At 42.8% G+C, this 21,331-nt stretch overlaps 1 protein-coding gene across 11 annotated transcripts in view; it reads right to left on the reverse strand.

The window, feature by feature from the left end:
- LOC112236036 (cAMP-specific 3',5'-cyclic phosphodiesterase 4D-like) overlaps positions 1-21,331 on the reverse strand; it is a 372,033-nt gene that overhangs the window by 79,980 nt on the left and 270,722 nt on the right. Inside the window, exon 1 of one of the 11 annotated variants that reach the window (XM_042302647.1) lies at positions 14,570-14,953. The exons of 8 other annotated variants lie outside the window; for them this stretch is intronic. In XM_042302647.1, coding sequence (XP_042158581.1) covers positions 14,570-14,715 — 146 coding nt within the window. In that variant the 5' untranslated portion in view covers positions 14,716-14,953. Of the gene's footprint in view, positions 1-10,133; positions 10,410-14,569; positions 14,954-21,331 lie in introns of those variants that run through there. 2 more of the 11 variants (XM_042302651.1, XM_042302648.1) reach the window with 2 other exon arrangements.

Raw genomic sequence — 21,331 nt, forward strand, 5'->3', positions numbered from 1 at the left:
ACAGAGTGAGAGAGAGAGAGAGAGAGAGAGGAAGACAGAGAGTGAAAGAGAGAGAGAGAGTGAAAGAGAGAAACAGAGAGGAAAAGGGTCTTCTATACAAATTGATGGAAAGTGGTATTGGGGGAAAAACATATGACATTGTAAAATCCATGTACACAAACAACAAGTGTGCGGTTAAAATAGGCCCAAAACACACACATTTCTTCCCACAGGGCCGTGGGGTGAGACAGGGATGCAGCTTAAGCCCCACTGTCTTCAACATATATGTCAAGTAATTGGCGAGGGCACTAGGAAAGTCTGCAGCACCCGGCCTCACCCTACTAGAAGTCAAATGTCTACTGTTTGCTGATGATCTGGTACTTCTGTCACCAACCAAGGCAGGCCTACAGCAGCACCTAGGTCTTCTGCACAGATTCTGCCAGACCTGGGCCCTGACAGTAAATCTCAGTAAGACCAAAATAACGGTGTTCCAAAAAAGGTCCAGTTGCCAGGACCACAAATACAAATTCCATCTAGACACCATTGCCCTAGAACACACAAAAAACTATACATACCTTGGCCGAAACATCAGTGCCACAGGTAACTTCCAAAGCTGTGAACAATCTGAGAGACAAGGCAAGAAGGGCATTCTATGCCATCAAAAGGAACATAAAATTCAATATACCAATTAGGATCTGGCAAAAAATATTAGAATCAGTTATCTTCTCTGGGATAGGGGGCAGTATTTTCACATCCGGATGAAAAGCGTGCCCAAAGTAAACTACCTGTTACTCAGGCCCAGAAGCTAGGATATGCATATAATTAGTAGATATGGATAGAAAATACCCTGAGTAGTTTCTAAAACTGTTAGAATAATATCTGTGAGTATAACAGAACTGATTTGGCAGGCGAAACCCCGAGCACAATCCATCCAGGGAAAAATATTTAATTGTGTTTTCCAATGGGTTTCTATGGGAGACCTGATTTATTAGGACGCAGATTGCAGTTCCTATGGCTTCCCCTAGATGTCAACAGTCTTTGTAAATTGTTCGATGTTTTTCTTTTGAGAAATGAAGAAGTAGGGCTGTTCTTTGTAGGTTTCACTCTGAAGGGCTTTAGTCTTTTGTTGCGCGTGAACTGGAACGCACTTCACGTTGTTTTTATCCGGTATTAGAAACAGTTTAGTCCATCTTAAATTTGATCGTTTATTTACATTTTAGGGTACCTGAGGTTGGATTAGGAACGTTGTTTGAATTGTTTGGACCAAGTTTACAGGTAACTTATTAGATAACTTGTAGTCATGTTGGAACCAGTGTATTTCTGAATCAAACGCGCCAAATAAATTGACATTTTGGGGAAATAAAGAAGGAATTTATCTAACAAAACGACCATTCATTGTGTCACTGAGACATTTGAGATTGCAAAAAGAAGAAGATCTTCAAAGGTAAGGCATTTATTATATGGCTATTTCTGACTTGTGTCGCACCTGCCTGACTTGTGTCGCACCTGCCTGGTTGAAAAATGATTTTCATGTGTTTGTATGCGGGGCGCTGTCCTCAGATAATCGCATGGTCTGCTTTCGCCATAAAGCCTTTTTGAAATCTGACACAGCGGCTGGATTAACAAGAATTTAAGCTTTATTTTGATGTATTACCCTTATATTTTTCGTGAAGGTTGAATATTGATATTTCTGTAGTTTGAATTTGGCACACTGTAATTTCACTGAATGTTGTCAAATCAACAAGAGAGAAAGAGAACAAAGAGAGAAAGAGAGAGATGAAGAAAGTGAGCAAGAGAGAGAGAGCGAGAGAAAGCGAGAACAAAGAGAGAGAGAGAGCTAGAGAGAGAGCAAGAAAGATAGCGCGAGAGAAAGAGAGAACAAAGAGAGAGAGCGAGAGAGAGAAAGAGAGATAGCAAAAGAAAGAGAGAGCGAAAGAGAGAAAAATAAAGAGAGAAAAAATGAGCGAGTGAGAGAAAGAGAGAGAACAAAGAGAGTGAGAGAAAGAGAGACAACAACATCTGCATAGTAAATAGTAACTTATTGTTAGTAGCATTATTGTTATTACTATTATTGTTATTCCTATATTGTTATTTCTATTATTATTGTTGTTTATCATTCCACATAGTAGTGGTATGGGTAGTAGGATGATGGTAATGATAGCAGTTTAAAGATGGTGGTGGTAGTCGTGCTGATGTAATGGTGAAGAGGACAGTTGTTTAGTTATAAGTGAGTTATAGTTTCATTTTCCATGTTTAGCTTTTTATATTTATTACATTTCTACTATATTGTTGTTATTTTTGTATTTAATTTTGTATTATTTTTTCCTACCATATTATATTATTATTTGTTATTGTTTATAATTTTATTACAATGTATAAATTGTTGCTTTGGCAATATTGACACAATGTTTTTCATGCCAATAAAGCAGCTTGAATTTGAATTTGAGAGAGAACAAAGAGAGAGAGAGAGAACAAAGAGAGAGAGAGAACAAAGAGAGAGAGAGAACAAAGAGAGAGAGAGAACAAAGAGAGAGAGAGAGAACAAAGAGAGAGAGAGAACAAAGAGAGAGAGAGAACAAAGAGAGAGAGAGAACAAAAAGAGAGAGAGAGAACAAAGAGAGAGAGAGAACAAAGAGAGAGAGAGAACAAAGAGAGAGAGAGAACAAAGAGAGAGAGAGAACAAAGAGAGAGAGAGAACAAAGAGAGAGAGAGAGAACAAAGAAAGAGAGAGAACAAAGAGAGAGAGAGAACAAAGAAAGAGAGAGAATAAAGAGAGAGAGAGAACAAAGAGAGAGAGAGAACAAAGAGAGAGAGAGAACAAAGAGAGAGAGAGAACAAAGAGAGAGAGAAAATGATAGAGAGAAAAAAGAAAGAGAAAGTGAGAGAGAGAGAGAGATAGAAAGAGAAAAGAATAGAAGGAGAAAGTGAGAGAGAAAAAATAGAAAGAGAGAGAGAAAAGGATAGAGAAAAAAAGAAAGAGAAAGAGAGAGATAAAAAAGAAAAAGAGAAAGAGAAAGAGAGAGAGAGAATGATAGAAAGAGAGAGAGAGAATGATAGAAAGAGAGAGAAAGAGATTGAGAAAAAATAGAAAGAGAGAGAGAGAGAGAGAGAGAGAGAGAAAAAAGGAAAGAAAGGGAGAGAGAGAGAAAAAAGAGAGAGAGAAAAAGAGAGAGAGAGAACCAATGTGGTAACCAGCACTCAAACCATAAATAGAGATAATTTTTTACAAAGGGATGTCAGGTCGGTTGGACAGATCTGCCTTGTGGGTTTGTTGTGAAGCGTAAAGTCTGTTTCCATCCTTTACTATGAGCAGGGGGATGGGTGACTGCATGGGTAACTGTACTGTGTGTCGCTCTGTGACGTGGTACTGTAGAAAGGGTGGCTTTTGTCTGTGGGTCTCGATTAGAGTGCACACAGTACGTGACATTACTTCAGGGTATAAGATGATGCACTCGATCCACTAATATGCAGTTACTACATGCAATCATTGTATTATATGATATGATTTGAAAAATATTTAAAATAAAATATGTAATGTTTCATTAATATCAGGTGGGAATTGGATCATGTACAACATGGAATATGCATAATATTCCCAGCACAACATCAAATTATTTCAGAAATTTCAAATTAATTGATAGAAATGCTTAATTTCTTCAAATGTCATACACTCAGAGTGAGGGGACACAGTATAGCCTGATAGCACATCTCTTCTGTTGTGAAATGCACAAAACATGAAAATGAGGCCCTCTTGTGGTAAAATAAGGAAATATATAACTATTTGAAACACTGAATTATGGCATTCTCCCAATGAAGCCATTAAGACTACAACAGCACAGAATTTAAGCCTCACTCCTAACATTAATCTCCATGTGATCCTAACATTATCCTGCTCTAGGTCGGCCTACATGCACCTCTTGCCTACACTAGCTTCACTGTTGGTGCTTGGACATGCTTGGAGTCTTTTTAGTTTTAGACTATATCACAAAAAAAATATTAGATAAAAAATGAACATCACATCGTCATATCATCTTACCTCAGCGGATGGTAAAAGACGGCTCTGACATCCATAGTATTACAAGGAAAGCCATCGTATTACTCCAAATCAGTGGACACCAACCTTTTTATGAGTCAAGATTACTTTCTCAGTCAAAAAGTAAGCGGAGATCTACCGCTCAGATCATTATTTTACTTGACTTAAAGCTGCAATATGTCACTTTTTGTGCGAACTGACCAAATTGACATAGAAATGTAAGTTATAGATCTGTCATTCTAATTGAAAGCAAGTCTAAGAAGCAGTAGATATGTTCTATGTGCACTATTTCTATGCTTCCCATTCTTAAATTGATTTGACTTTCTTTACTTACTTTACGTTCGGTTTTGTACACCAGCTTCAAACAGCTGAAAATACAATCTTTTTGGTTGTTGAACATTTACTTCACAGCAGTTCAGATGGTACAATGATTGTCTACACTATGTATTGCTTGTTTTGTCACATAAACTGAAATTAGACAAACTACTAGAATTTTAGCAACTAAGACATTGTTGTGAGGTTTGAGAAGGGTGCAAGTGCGGCCCACAATTTGGGGCGTGCATGCAAGTGGGCATTCCTGCATGTGGGCATTCCTGATACTTCTATTGGTCCATTTTTAAGTTAGGACAGGTGGAAGGTGGGGGTGCTTCAATACAGTAGGTGGCGTTAATGCACAATAACGCTGGATGCCAGCCGCCAATAAACCCCACATAAGAAGGAGCAGGGACGACAATGGTAGCTAGGAGTACACCAGTAGAGAGTGTCCTTCCCCCCATCTGTTGGGAACTGTTTTCCAGCAGTTCTGTTAACAGCGGCGAGGGCAGGTGTTCGGTAGGCAGGAGCGAAGGACAGGCAGGGGCGGGGGTGACGCTGTGTGCTAGCTAAGTAGCAAGCTTGCTAGCACACAGTGTTGTTAACTATATAAAGCTAGCTAGTACACAGTGTCGTTAGCTATAAAGCTAGCTAGTACCCAGTATCGTTAACTATAAAGCTAGCTAGCACACAGTGTCGTTAACTATAAAGCTAGCTAGAACACAGTGTCGTTACCTATAAAGCTAGCTAGTACACAGTGTCGTTAACTATAAAGCTAGCAAGTACACAGTGTCGTTAACTATAAAACTAGCTAGTACACAGTGTTGTTAACTATAAAGCTAGCTAGTACACAGTGTAGTTAACTATAAAGCTAGCTAGTACACAGTGACATTAACTATAAAGCTAGCTAGCACACAGTGTCGTTAACTATCAAGCTAGCTAGTACACAGTATCGTTAACTATAAAACTAGCTAGTACACAGTGTCGCTAACTATAAAGCTAGCTAGTACACAGTGTTGCCCTAGCCTCCCGTCTGCTGTGCTAGCGGGAGGCCCCGAATTGCTGCTTGCAGTTGCACACTATTGGTTTGGTAAATCATTATGAAACCAGTTCCACAAATAGTTTCTCACCACAAAATAAAGGAAGTTCCACTGATGAACACTCAATGAGTAAAAACAGCACACTATAGATGTCCTCTTTATGGCAATATCAGACGTTTTATTCAACTTGAAAATATGGCTTAGGCCATCAACATGTGTTATGGTGGTTTAGTCTGGGTTCTTTCGTTTTGCACATACTGCAACAATTTATTTTATGCTAAGCAAATGTTGAATTTAAATGTTTCAGGACTTTACGAAGGACATGCAATTTATGCTCTCATGATCCTGTGAGCACTGTTATTCAAACCCTACATCAATGAAATGATGGTGGGAAGGATGGAAAGAAAGTTGGGTCAGACAATCTTCTCTTTCCCACTATCACGCCACCACATATACTTCTGCTTTTCACACTCTCCAAATGAGAACATGTGCTCTTAGCCTCTTACAGTAACTAGAAGATTTTGACGTTGTGGCATTTTCAGACAGCTTGCAACAGCTCCGGGTTGGTTAAAGTTTCCAGTTTGAAACCAGCCTAATCTTTCTCTGGAAGTATGACCAATGCCTTCACACTACCATTGAAACCTTTATCACAAAACACTATCACAAACCATGTAATCACAACTGAGTGTAGTACTAATACAGTGCATTCGGAAAGTATTCAGGCCCCTTGACTTTTTCCACAATTTGTTACGTTACAGCCTTAGTCTAAAATTGATTTAAAAAATGTTTTTCCTCAACTAATCTACACACAATACTCCATAATGACAAAGCGAAAACAGGTTTTATAATATTTTGCAAATGAATTAAAACATAAATAAATGAAATACCTTATTTGCGTAAGCATTCAGACCCTTTGCTATGAGACTCGAAATTGAGCTCAGGTGCATCCTGTTTCCATTGATCATCCTCAAGATGTTTCTACAACTTGATTGGAGTCCATCTGTGGTAAATTCAATTGATTGGACATGAGTTGGAAAGGCATACACTTGTCTATATAAGGTCCCACAGTTGACAGTGCATGTCAGAGCAAAAACCAAGCCATGAGGTCGAAGGAATTGTCCGCAGAGCTCCGAGACAGGATTGTGTTGAGGCACAGATCTGGTAAAGGGTACCAAAAATGTCTGCAGCATTGAAGGTCCTCAAGAACACAGTGGCCTCCATCATTCTTAAACTGAAGAAGTTTGGAACCACCAAGACTCTTCCTAGACCTGGCTGCCTGGCCAAACTGAGCAATCGGGGGAGAAGGGCCTTGGTCAGGGAGGTGACCAAGAACCCTATGGTCACTCTGACAATGCTCCAGAATTCCTCTGTGGAGATGAGAGAACCTTCCAGAAGTACAACCGTCTCTACAGCACTCCGCCAATCAGGTCTTTATGATAGAGTGGCCAGACAGAAGCCACTCCTCAGTAAAAGGCACATGACAGGCTGCTTGGAGTTTGCCAAAAGGCACCTAAGGATTCTCACACCATGAGAAACAAGATTCTCTAGTCTGATGAAACCAAGATTAAACTCTTTGGCCTGAATGCCAAGCGTCACATCTGGAGGAAACCAGGCACCACTCATCACCTGGCCAATACCATCCCTACTTGTGAAGCATGGTGGTGGCAGCATCATGCTTTGGAGATGTTTTTCAGTGTCAGGGACTGGGAGACTAGTCAGAATCGAGGGTAAGATGAACAGAGCAAAGTACAGTAAGATCCTTGATGAAAACCTGCTCCAGAGTGCTCAGGACCTCATACTGGGGCGAAGGTTCACCTTCCAATAGGACAACAACCCTAAGCACACAACCAAGACAACACAGGAGTGGCTTCGGGACAAGTCTCTGAATGCACTTGAGTGGCCCAGCCAGAGCCCGGATTGAACCCGATCAAACATCTCTGGAGAGACCTGAAAATAGATGTGCAACGACGCTCCCCATCCAACCTGACTGAGCTTGAGAGGATCTGCAGAGAAGAATTGGAGAACCTCCCCAAATACAGGTGTGCCAAGCTTGTAGCATCATACCCAATAAGACTTGAGGTTGTAATCACTGCCAAAGGTGCTTCCACAAAGTACTGAGTAAAGGGTCTGAATACTTATGTAAATGTATTATTTCAGTTTTACATTTTTAATAAATCTGCAAAAAATTCTAATGGTGTATTGGTGTAGATTGATGAGGAAAAAATACAATTGAATCAATGTTAGAATAAGGCTGTAACGTAATAAAATGTGGAAAAAGTCAAGGGATCTGTATACTTCCCGAATGCACCGTATATTTGCAGCTTTTCCCACAAGGCATCATCAAACACGTTTGCTCCGTTGGTTGCAGGATGATGCCAACAATGCCATAGAGTTGAGACTGCAATCGCTATCAGCACTACTCCCTACCTGCAAGTTGCTCAGGAAAAAAAGACAATCTGATCTGATTGCATCACACAGCCTACAGTATGGTCATTTAGTAGACACTTTAATGCTAAGCAGCTTGGACCGTTTTGTTGGTGGAAAATGTACTCAATTGACATACTTGAGTAAAAGTAAAGGTGCCTTTATAGAAAATGACTCAAGTAACAGTGAAAGTCAAGTAAAATACTACTTGACTAAAAGTCTTAAAGTATTTGGTTTTATGGATGGCACAATTATTCAATTTTTTTTTTTTTACAGATAGTGGTTTTCTTTGTAGTTCTTTCAGAAGTGCATTTGATACTGTATATACAGCAGCATGTTCCACAGAGTTGACACTTCATTGAGAAATCGTCTGTCTGGTTGCATGCACTGCATGGACTTCTCAGCCAGGTTTGTTATCAGTACTGAACGGGTCACCCCCATGGGACTTCCAATTTATGCCAGGTTAACCCCCAACATCAAGGGACACCCTGTTGTTAAGCCCCTCCATAGTGGGGGACACCCTGTTGTTAAGCCCCTCCATAGTGGGGGACACCCTGTTGTTAAGCCCCTCCATAGGGGGACACCCTGTTGTTAAGCCCCTCCATAGGGGGACACCCTGTTGTTAAGCCCCTCCATAGGGGGACACCCTGTTGTTAAGCCCCTCCAGTAGTGGGGGACACTCTGTTGTTAAGCCCCTCCATAGTGGGGGACACCCTGTTGTTAAGCCCCTCCATAGGGGGACACCCTGTTGTTAAGCCCCTCCATAGTGGGGGACACCCTGTTGTTAAGCCCCTCCATAGTGGGGGACACCCTGTTGTTAAGCCCCCTCCATAGTGGGGGACACCCTGTTGTTAAGCCCCTCCATAGTGGGGGACACCCTGTTGTTAAGCCCTCCATAGTGGGGGGACACACCCTGTTGTTAAGCCCCTCCATAGTGGGGGACACCCTGTTGTTAAGCCCCTCCATAGTGGGGGACACCCTGTTGTTAAGCCCCTCCATAGTGGGGGACACCCTGTTGTTAAGCCCCTCCCCTCCATAGTGGGGGACACCCTGTTGTTAAGCCCCTCCATAGTGGGGGACACCCTGTTGTTAAGCCCTCCATAGTGGGGGACACCCTGTTGTTAAGCCCCTCCATAGTGGGGGACACCCTGTTGTTAAGCCCCTCCATAGTGGGGGACACCCTGTTGTTAAGCCCCTCCATAGTGGGGGACACCCTGTTGTTAAGCCCCTCCATAGTGGGGGACACCCTGTTGTTAAGCCCCTCCATAGTGGGGGACACCCTGTTGTTAAGGCCCTCCATAGTGGGGGACACCCTGTTGTTAAGCTCCTCCATAGTGGGGGACACCCTGTTGTTAAGCCCCTCCATAGGGGGACACCCTGTTAAGTTTCTCTATCGTGGGGGACACCCTGTTAAGTTCCTCTATCGTGGGGGACACCCTGTTAAGTTCCTCCATTCCTCCACACATCACAGATCTGGGACCAGGTCCAACCCACTAAGTCAGTGTTTCCCAATCCTGGTCGAGGGGATCCAAATGGGTTCACAATTAGTTTTTGCACTCTAGCACTAACACACCCGAGTCAATTAGTCTCATCATCAAGCCTTTGTTCATTTGAATCAGGTGTGTTAGTGGTTGTGCTAGATGGCAAATCTGTACACACCCCTTTGGGTCTCCAGGACCAGAACTAGGATTAGAAAACACTGTACTAAGACATTGAACAATCACTGTTAGATATGATCTGCCGATAAACACACTGCAACGTCATGTACCATAACCCTCTGTATGGTTCACCTGAATGTCATGAAGTGCTGTAGTAAGCGGTTGTTAGGACAGCGCGTGACCTAAGAGCTCACCTCACTAAGCTGTACAATACCAGAGCTTAGGAAGTGGAGAAGCTGAGAACAGCATTTGGCAACGACATGAGGTACATAATCAGAGAAGCTAGGACTGTGTTCTGTCAATGCAAGCTATCGCTAAAACCCCTGTCCCCATCACAACAGCAGTGATATGGGGACTTTCACAAGCAATTTCCACTGTTATGAGACACAAACACCAGTTTAAGATAAACCACCAAATGTATTCTATTAAAACAAAGAGCACCAAGGAGAGGCACAGCAACACAATTACACCTGTACAATTTCAGAAGCCTCCCTACTGCTTTACTTGACTCTAGTCAACATATTTGACATGGACAATGCACATGAATCAATACTCCTAAATGTGCCCCCCAAAAAAAAAAAAAAACATATTGTTTTCCTCTGCAGCCTATAACTGACTAGATCGAGCACTGTGCGCTTCGCAATAAAAAAAAACTACCTGGTAACCCCTGGCAACAAGGGGTCCTACCTGTAAGATTTGAGAAAGCGTTTTCGCTTGGTGCCTCGGCCTGAGACCTGGTCAGGGGGCACAGGATTCCAGGGGCACAGTCCAGAGGTCCAGAATGTGTGGTCCAGGGGTTCCATGACAGACCTCTGGAAGCGACACTGCAGGGGGAGGCTGAGTGTGTGTCAGAATACAAGGCTGCTGAATGACTAATTCTGTTGCATTTCCTGGACAGGCTCGAAAAACGCCAAAAGCTCTCTCGGTTTTTTTCTTGCTCTCTCTCTCTCTCTCTCTCTCTTTCTCTCTGTCCCTCTCTCTCTACATCTCTCTCTCTCTCTGTCTTGCTCTCTCTCTCTCTCTCTTTCTCTCTGTCCCTCTCTCTCTACATCTCTCTCTCTCTGTCTTGCTCTCTCTCTCACTCTCTGTAACCAGACTCTCCTTCTTTTGCCTGTGGTGCAAAGGCCCTAGTGCCCTACTTCCTTCATAAGCTCATTAGTGAATGAACTCACTGCAGGGCTTGCCTTGGCCTCACTGCCATGTAATGTGGTAGCAGGCAGCAGAGAATACAGCATTAAACTAGGCCTGGCTGTAATGCGGTTGCAGCAGAGTATAGGAGAGATCACCATGGTGTCACAATAGCGAACAAGTTTTAGTTATGGGTGGCAAAAGTTGCGTTCTGTGCATGGTTGTGCTCAGTATTTACAAATCAGTAATCGCATATTGTAGTTGACAGTACGGTAAGGAGCAGGCAAAATCAACTTTTCAATAACATGAATCATTGTAAACGGCGCAGTGCTATTTCATGGTATAATCTCTAAATTATCCAGCAGATGACAGTAGTGAGCCACTACCTTAATTGCCTGCCTATGTGAGGTTAGTGTGCCAAGTCCAAAACTGTTTGTTTGCAATAAACAACAAGTACTAATATGATACCCCGTGTGAAGGACATCACAGGCAAGCAATAATTTAGTCTTTTAAACAGAGATTGTTATTTTCTGTGTATAACATAACTCTCAAATTGCGATGATTACATGTCGACATGTAGGCTACGGCTAATGCCAGACACTTTCTGATAACCTCGTAGCCTAACCTCAACTGAGCAACTCAGGCAGGCTATAGAGCCATCATTAGCATCGGGTAAGGAAATATTTGTGTGCTGTTGTATCTTCCAAGCCAGTTTATTAATTGAAAATTAGGGTTGTCTTTGCTTGCTAACATTATATGACTTACATCTGCATTCATCCATGCGTGCCGGCAAGATAGCCAATACGCTCCCACTGGTGGTCATTCTGGGTTCAAACAAGATAGCCAATACAATGGCACTAGCTGAGGCAGGAATATCTAGCTAGCTAGCGCTCCCACTGGTGGTCATTCGGTGTTCAAACAAGATAGCCAATACAATGGCACTAGCTGAGGCAGGAATATCTAGCTAGCTAGCGCTCCCACTGGTGGTCGTTCGGTGTTCAAACAAGATAGCCAATACAACGGCACTAGCTGAGGCAGGAATATCTAGCTAGCTAGCGCTCCCACTGGTGGTCATTCGGTGTTCAAACAAGATAGCCAATACAATGGCACTAGCTGAGGCAGGAATATCTAGCTAGCTAGCGCTCCCACTGGTGGTCGTTCGGTGTTCAAACAAGATAGCCAATACAACGGCACTAGCTGAGGCAGGAATATCTAGCTAGCTAGCGCTCCCACTGGTGGTCATTCGGTGTTCAAACAAGATAGCCAATACAATGGCACTAGCTGAAGCAGGAATATCTAGCTAGCTAGCGCTCCCACTGGTGGTCATTCGGTGTTCAAACAAGATAGCCAATACAATGGCACTAGCTGAGGCAGGAATATTTAGCTAGCTAGCGCTCCCACTGGAGGTCATTCGGTGTTCAAACAAGATAGCAGAAAAACGACAAGACCATAACTGGAACTCAGCTGGTTAGTCGGAGGCTACAGATGGGCTTTGTGGGTACCGGTACAGAGTCAATGTGCGGGGCACATAGTTGAGGTAATATGTATATGAAGGTAGAGTTTTTAAAGTGACTGCATAGATGATAACAACAGAGTAGCAGCGGTGTGAAAGAGGGGAGAGAGGGTGGGGGGTGGGGGGGGCAATGTAAATAGTCTGGGTAGCCATTTGATTAGATGTTCAGGAGTCGTATGGCTTGGGGGTAGAAGCTGTTTAGAGGCCTCTTGGACCTAGACTTTCCGACGCTTGCAACCCGGAACTACCAGAACGGCTTTGTTTACAAACATTATGATTTGGTTTATACAATAGTAAACTAGGCCTTACTGTAATGTGGTAGTAGCAGAGTATACAGCCTAAAACTAGGCCAACTGTAATGTGGTAGCAGGGAGCAGAGCATACAGTACAGTATTAAACTAAGCCTAACTGATAGTGCTGTGGTACAGTTCCTCTCCTTTGACATGCATGCTTAAGTGTCAATCCCTTAATTTTTCATCTCTCTTTTATCTTGTTCATGCCAAACAAACCGGTATCCATGCAACTACACAAATTGAATTAGTTAGAAGAAATGAAGTCTTCTGTTATGGACACTCAAATTAGAGGAGTTCCATTGCAGTCATTCACAGTGTGTTCAAGATGTGTGTTGAAAGTTCATACACAGTATTTCTGTACTGTTGAAGTATTCTTGAACTGAGAAAGGCCAGGAGGTGATTGTTCTCTTCCGTCTCGTTCCCTCTCTCTCTCTCACACACACCATTCAGAAATACGTAGCTTTCCTGAGGGTGGCTTCATTTACGCTGTTGCTCTTGTGGAACTTTGTTTTACAAGCTGTAAAACAGAAAGAATATACAGATGTAACCCCAACCTGACATGAGAAGATGCTTGTGGAAAGGACAATCGCTTCCCCCTGATCACCTCCAGCCCATAGAGACTCGAACTCAGTCCCCTCTGCTTTGCACGTAACCGCCCTTTCCGAAGCATTCAAACTCATCCCGCTTCAATAGTGCAAAGGGGTGGTACTTCAGGTTGAGGACTGATATTCCTGAGCATCCCCAAAATGTCCCCAAACTGGTACTGAAGAGTTACAGGATGTGCAGGTTTTTGTTCCATCCCAGCAATAACACACCTAAGGGGATGTGTTTAGGGGAGGGTTGATGTGCCTTTGAGCAAGGCACTTAATCCTAATTGCTCCAGGTGTCGCCGTCAATAATGGCTGATCCCTGGCCGTGACCCCACTGCCTGAGGGTATCTCAGAGGGAGTGAAATATGCAAAAAAATGAATGTCCAATTCACACATGCGTATAATAAACACATGTACATGTGTGAAATGTCAGCACCGACCTTATTAAAAACCTGACTTCTCATCAACACCGTGTTTAGTTTCATGAGATTTGTCAGAGCTAAAGCCTACCAACCCTGTAGATGTTTAGGACCAGGACTGGTTCCCAGGGACCACTAATGTAGGCTATATAGCCACACGGGCACATTGGTCAGTTGGTCAGTAGTAGCCTTTTGGTCAAGGGTTCTCTCAATTCCCCATCATTACTCTTCAGTCTATTTAATGTCTTGTTAGAGGCAAGGCTTCCTTCCTCATAGCCAGGCTAGCGCATTTGGCTGAAAGCAGCTGACACTGAACAACTCTTGTGGTGCTAAGCCTTTTAGGACACAGCAGAACTGAAGCGTGAGATTACACTTGGCATTTGAAAGGAAGGTAAGAGAGATTTTTCTAACAGGCAACTCAGTCAGGGAGATAGACGGGAAATATATGAATCCTTAAAGGGATTTATGTCGAGGTTAGATGATGTCATATAAGTCTAAAATAATGTGATCAACGTCTGGTACGTTGCAGCGGATGACACACAGAACACACCACGAGGAACAATATTTATGCCAATTATTATGTGTCATGGAAAAATAGGGGTCCACAATGTGAGATGAGAATATTGCGTCTAATATAGGTTACTGTGGGTGACTACAGATGTAGGATCTTAATTTTAACACCCTGTTACAGGATAACTTTCCTGCCATGCAGGAAATGTAAAACTTGTAGTATATTTGAGGTTTAAAAAGGCTTCTGACGTTTGTAATTTCAGACTTGATTTTCCCTTAGCAAAAAAGTATCAACCCCAACAAAAATGTCCATTAATTATAATCCACATAATACTGTACTTCACAGTAGGCCTACATAGGGCCTACATAGCCAGAAACACTATCAGAACAGAAGGAATAATCTATGTAAAGACATTGCAACAAGCTAATAAGTAAATGTAGTTAATTAAGGAGTACTCATTGTTGTACCTACATTTTGGTTGTTCTTTCAACAACAACAACAATACATTTCCAGAGATAAATACTACATGAGTACTAGGTAGTACATATACATTTAATTCCCTTATACAGTAATCCCCCCAAAATACTGTAGGTAGCTGTAAAAGGTTACTACCACTCCCATCTTAAACTCTTTTAGAACAACAAACAAACAGGCGCTCAGAGGGCATACCATCTCTTCTTTGGCTTAATGTCAATTGGCTTGTTGGTTGCGAATGGCGAGCCGTTGGACGGTGAGCCATTGGTGGGAGGGTGTGTGTGGCGCTGTCTGGATGTCCTCTCCAGAGACAGGAGCTCACAGCTAGCCGGCAGACTCATCTTCAGAGAGATCTCGTAATGCTCAAGTCTTTCAATAAACCAGACCCCGCAATACACCAGACCTCTCAATACTCAACTAGCACCTTGATAACTCGCTATATAGGCTAACTCTCAGATTGAGTCATTTAGCATTTTGCTAATACCTCACTAACGCTACTCATTTTCTAGGCTAACTTAAATGCACAGACTTGACAAGCAGGTGGTTGCCATCTCCACTCAATATGCTCCTACTGCTGAAGGGTAGGCTGCTAGCACCTTGTTAGCGCCACAGCTCCACTCAATATTTACCAACAAGTGCAGAGGCGTGGGCTAATGTCCAATAGTTGTTATCCAATAAAGGTGGGAGGCCCAGGTAAGGTGACACCCCCCCCCCGAGTGACCTCATCCATACAGATCAGGGATCCTGGTGCTGCTGTCTACGGATCTCATTCTGCCCATGGAGCGAAGCCTCTGGAAACTTCTGGGGACAATCTGGCAACCCTGACCGAACCCTTACCTGTCCCCGACCAGATGGAGAGGTAATACTAATGTGTCCTTATTCAACAGCACAAACAAAAACATGATCTTGTATGACAGCTAGTGATAAACCAGGTTAGCACTTAAAGGCATAATCAAGCACCACTAGGACAGGTAGTACAGAATCATAACATTTACATAATGTGGGTTATTGTGATATTGAGGACATATACTGTATTATCCATGGATGGCTATATAGTGCCATAGTAACCCACCATGTGTATATGATTCCGGACAAATCAATCAAAGTGCATATCACTTTTTATATTTGTCACAAAGTGCTTAACGGCAATGTACTTATGCCCCAAAGAGCCAAGGCAATAATAGAAGAAGAAACTCACTGCCATGGGAAGTCGTACTGAGAGGAGCCCAAGCTCAGCTGGCTATCTACAGGACGTGAGGATTGCACATCAACCAATATGAGTCAAGGTGCAGCCACAAATTATAGCAACATCAAGAAAAATAGGTGCAACACTCCCCCGATAGCAAAAAAGCTATTTAGTTCTGGTTAAAAACATGACCTTTTAGCCTAAAAGGCTTGATGTATTTCAAATGTTTGTTATCGAGTCAGTGCTGTGCACCTATCTTTTAATTGATATGACATGTGTCCTGATTTTCACGACAGACAGATGTCCTCAAAAGCATTGTGAGTGCTGGTGGGTGGTTTCGGTGTTGTGTGACATGCTGGTGGATGTCACAGAGGTCTCTCTGACTATTCATCTGTCATGTAATAGAGACCTATGAGTCATTCACCTGGCTGACTGGAAAGCCAGTACACCAGTCCACTGACCCCATCCACTGACCCCATCTACCTCAGGTTAAACTCAGATCCTTCATTTTTAACTATGGGTTGCATTTTCGTAGTAGTGCAAAATAATTGTGCAAAGTGCAAAAAATACTGTAAACCTTAGGGATGTAACGATTCACCGATTTGTATTGGTCCTCGATTCAAATGTTTAAGATACAAGTGCAACGGTCTGCGGACCCCAAATGGATCCAAATGTACTGTAGCGTGCATCGGTCAGAAAATCAATTCAAACGTTACGAATAGCCAGTTCACAAAAACAGCTCATATTATAGGGTGTCAGGGTGAAAACGCACATTGATGATGAAATTTCACTTCCTTAAGTTCTAAAATACATTTTACCAAGACAAATATCTTGTTTAATGGGGTCTTTCTCTAAAATATCATTAGCTAATTTCTACCAGCAGGATTCATCCGATGGCATTGAGGAGTATACCAGGGATGTAACGATTCACCAGCTTCATCAATAAGTGCATTGACGATGTCGTCCCCACAGTGACCGTACGGATATGACTTGCCTAGTTAAATAAAGGTAAAAAAATTAAACAAAAATAAAAAACGTATCCCAACCAGAAGCCATGGGTTACAGGCAACATCCACACTGATCTAAATGCTAGAGCTGCCGCTTTCAAAGAGTAGGACACTAACCGGGACGCTTATAAGAAATCCCCTATGCCCTCCGACGAACTATCAAACAGGCAAAGCATCAATACAGGACTAAGATTGAATCCTACCACACCAGCTCTGACGCTTGTCAGATGTGGCAGGGCTTGCAAACTATTACGGATTACAAAGGGAAACCCAGTCACGAGCCTACCAGACAAGTTAAATTACTTCTATGCTCACTTTGAGGCAAGCGACACTGAACCATGAATGAGAGCACCAGCTGATCCAGACGACTGTGTGATCACGCTCTCTGTAACTGATGTGAGTAAGCCCTTTAAAAAGGTCAACAAGACCAGACAGATTACCAGGACACGTACTCAGAGCATCCGCTGAACAACTGGCAAGTGTCTTCACTGATATTTTCAACCTCTCCCTGCCCGAGGCTGTAATACCTACATGTTTCAAGCAGACCACCTGTGCCCAAGAATGCCAAGGTAACCTGCCTAAATGACTTCCTCCTCGTAGCACTCATGTCTGTAGCCATGAAGTGCTTTGAAAGGCTGGTCATGGTTCACATCAACACCATCATCCCAGAAACCCTAGACCAACTACAATTCGCATACCGCCCCAACAGATCCACAGATGATGCAATCTCCATTACACTCCACACTGGCCTTTCCTACCTGGGAAAAGGAACACCTATGTGAGAATGCTGTTTGTGGACTACAGCTCAGCGTTCAACACCATAGTGCCCTCAATGCTCATCACTAAGCTAAAGAACCAGAGAGTTCCTTGGCATCCACATCACTAACAAACTATCATGCCTAGTGGTTAGAGCATTGGGCCAGTAACCCCGAGCGGACAAGGTAAAAATCTGTCGTTCTGTCTCTGAACAAGGCAGTTAAACCCACTGCTCCTCGGTAGGCTGTCATTGTAAATAAGAATGTGTTCTTAACTGACTTGCGTAGTTAGATAAAGGTTAAATAAATAAATCATAAAAATTATATCCCCAAGCCATAAGACTGCTAAACAGTTAATCAAATGGCTACCCGGACTATTTGCATTGACCCTCTTTTTGTAAGCTGCTGTTCTCGCTGTTCATTATTTATACATAGTTAATTTACCCCTGCCTACATGTACATATTTCCTCAACTACCTCGACTAACCTGTACCCCCGCACATAGCCTCTTTATTGTTAAAGGGGCAGCAGGGTAGCCTAGTGGTTAGAGCATTGGACTAGTAATTGAAAGGTTGCAAGTTCAAATCCCTGAGCTGACAAGGTGCAAATCTGTCATTCTGCCCCTGAACAGGCAGTTAACCCACTGTTCCTAGGCCGTCATTGAAAATAAGAATTTGTTCTTAACTGACTTGCCTAGTAAAATAAAGGTAAAAGGTAAAATCTTACTTACATTTTTTTTTTTTTAAATACTACATGTCATGTCTCAAAATCGATATCAGGCTCTACTGTATATTATTTTATGTAGAAAGATGACGAGTTCAAACGTTGAGCCTGTCAGTTTGCCTTCATTCTCACACAGCATCCAGCCTAGATGACACAATAATATTTTTCAGATTAAAAAAAAAGAATAATCCTCTGGCCTCCATTGATTTAGTCACACTAATGCTGGCCATCCTACAAAGGTAAAAACTCCAACAACTTTTGAACAGATTATGATAGAGACATGAGGTTTGGACCATTGGTTTTCTTAGAGGAGTATTTAGACAATTAACATATTTTACCCATTGGTCAAAAGATGTGTTTTGATTGGACACCCTACATATTACATCCTTTCTACCTTCTGAAAATACCTCTCATCTTTTGTGACAACTGATGCGCCCTCTCCTTCAGTGTGGAACTGCATGTAACTGTTGTTCGGCATGCAAAATGATTTACAGCTCAATGACTGTCAACCTCAGGCAATATCAGTTGCCTAGTCAAACTGTGGCATTGTGCCAAGCTTCGGCGCACTGACAAACGCGAGGCAGGTGGCCTGTTCCAGATCTTTTACATCTGCAAGGCTAAAATGGCTTGCGTGAAATTAGGCTTTATTAGTTGAGTGACAACCTACAGTTGTAGTCGGAAGTTTACATACACTTATGTTGGAGTCATTGAAACTTGTTCTTCAACCACTCCACAAATGTCTTGTTAACAAACCATAGTTTTGGCAAGTCGGTTAGGACATCTACTTTGTGCATGACACAAGTAATTTTTCCAACAATTGTTTACAGACAGATTATTTCACTTATAACTCACTGTATCACAACACTAAGTTGGCTTTGCCTTTAAACAGCTTGGAAAATTCTAGAAAATGATGTCATGGCTTTAGAACCTTCTGATAGGCTAATTGACATAATTTGAGTCAATTGGAGGTGTACCTGTGGATGTATTTCAAAGCCTACCTTCAAACTCAGTGCCTATTTGCTTCATGGGAAAATCAAAATAAATCATCCAAGACCTCAGGAAAAAAAGTCTGGTTCATCCTTGGGAGCAATACCCAAATGCCTGAAGGCACCACGTTCATCTGTACAAACAATAGCACGCAAGTATAAACACCATGGGACCATGCAGTCGTCATACCGCTCAGGAAGGAGACGCATTCTGTCTCCTAGAGATGAACGTACTTTGATGCGAAAAGTGCAAATAAATCTCAGAACAACAGCATAGGACCTTGTGAAGATGCTGGAGGAAACAGGTACAAAGTATCTATATCCACAGTAAAACAAGTCCTATATCGACATAACCTGAAAGGCCACTCAGCAAGGAGGAAGCCACTGCTCCAAAACCGCCATAAAAAAGCCAGACTACGGTTTGCAACTGCACATGGGGACAAAGATTGTGCTTTTTGGAAAAATGTCCTCTGGTCTGATGAAACAAAAATAGAAGTGCTTGGCCATAATGACCATTGTTATGTTTGGAGGAAAAAGGGGGAGGCTTGGAAAAAGGGGGAGCCGAAGAATACCATCCCAACCGTGAAGCATGGGGGTGGCAGCATCATGTTGTGGTGGTGCTTTGCTGCAGGAGGGACTGGTACACTTAAAAAAATAGATGGCATCATGAGGAAGGACAATTATGTGCATATATTGAAGCAACATCTCAAGACATCAGCCAGGAAGTTATAGCTTGGTCACAAATGGGTCTTCCAAATTGACAATGTTCCCAAGCATACTTCCAAAGTTGTGGTAAAATGGCTTAAGGAAAACAAAGTCAAGGTATTGGAGTGGCCTTACAAAGCCCTGACCTCAATCCTATTAGTGGGCAGAACTGAAAAAGTGTGTGTGAGCAAGGAGGCCTATAAACCTGACTCAGTTACACCAGCTGTGTCAGGAGGAATGGGCCAAAATTCACCCAACTTATTGTGGGAAGGTTGTGGAAGGCTACCCAAAACATTTGACCCAAGTTAAACAATTTAAAGGCAAATACTAATTGAGTGTATGTAAACTTCTGACCCACTGGGAATGTGATGAATGAAATAAAAGCTGAAATAAATCATTGTCTCTACTATTATTCTGACACATTCTTAAAGTAAAGTAGTGATCCTAACTGACCTAAGACAGGAATTTTTTACTTGGATTGTCAGGAATTGTGAAAAACTGAGTTTAAATGTATTTTGACTTCAACTGTATGTAATTTGCTAACTTATTATTGTTATCTATGCGTGTGGAAACCATGTGTTTGATGTATTTGATACCATTCCACCTATTCCACTCCAGCCATTACCACAAGCCCGTTCTCCCCAATTAAGGTGCCACCTACCTCCTGTGTAATACATACACCATAGACATACATCATTTACACACACAAGTCAGCTCAGACAGGACCAGCTCAGACAGGACCAGCTCAGACAGGTCCAGCTCAGACAGGTCCAGCTCAGACAGGACCAGCTCAGACAGGTCCAGCTCAGACAGGTCCAGCTCAGACAGGACCAGCTCAGACAGGACCAGCTCAGACAGGACCAGCTCAGACAGGACCAGCTCAGACAGGTCCAGCTCAGACAGGACCAGCTCAGACAGGACCACAGACAGGATCAGCTCAGACAGGTCCAGCTCAGACAGGACCAGCTCAGACAGGACCAGGAGGTCCAGCTCAGACAGGACCAGCTCAGACAGGACCAGCTCAGACAGGACCAGCTCAGACAGGTCCAGCTCAGACAGGACCAGCTCAGACAGGACCAGCTCAGACAGGACCAGCTCAGACAGGACCAGCTCAGACAGGTCCAGCTCAGACAGGTCCAGCTCAGACAGGACCAGCTCAGACAGGTCCAGCTCAGACTGGACCAGCTCAGACAGGACCAGCTCAGACAGGTCCAGCTCAGACAGGTCCAGCTCAGACAGGACCAGCTCAGACAGGTCCAACTCAGACAGGACCAGCTCAGATAGGTCCAGCTCAGACAGGACCAGCTCAGACAGGTCCAGCTCAGACAGGACCAGCTCAGAGGCATCTCCATCAGCTGCAGATTTGAATTTAGAATGGAAAATGTATGCGTTTATGCAACAAATGTTAGTGCATCGTATCGCATCGAATCGTTTTGTTCTCTAATCCAACCAAATTGTTTAAAACTAATAGGCATGGTCTCTGTATCATATCGAATCCGTGTGTCTAGATATGTATCGAATCGTCTTGCACATCCCTAGTAAATCTCATTATAATCTTGCGGTGTGATTTAATTACACGTTGTTGAAAACAATGTG

The sequence above is a fragment of the Oncorhynchus tshawytscha genome, linkage group LG20 (genome assembly GCF_018296145.1).
Source record: "Oncorhynchus tshawytscha isolate Ot180627B linkage group LG20, Otsh_v2.0, whole genome shotgun sequence".
NCBI classification, from domain to species: Eukaryota; Metazoa; Chordata; class Actinopteri; order Salmoniformes; family Salmonidae; genus Oncorhynchus; species Oncorhynchus tshawytscha.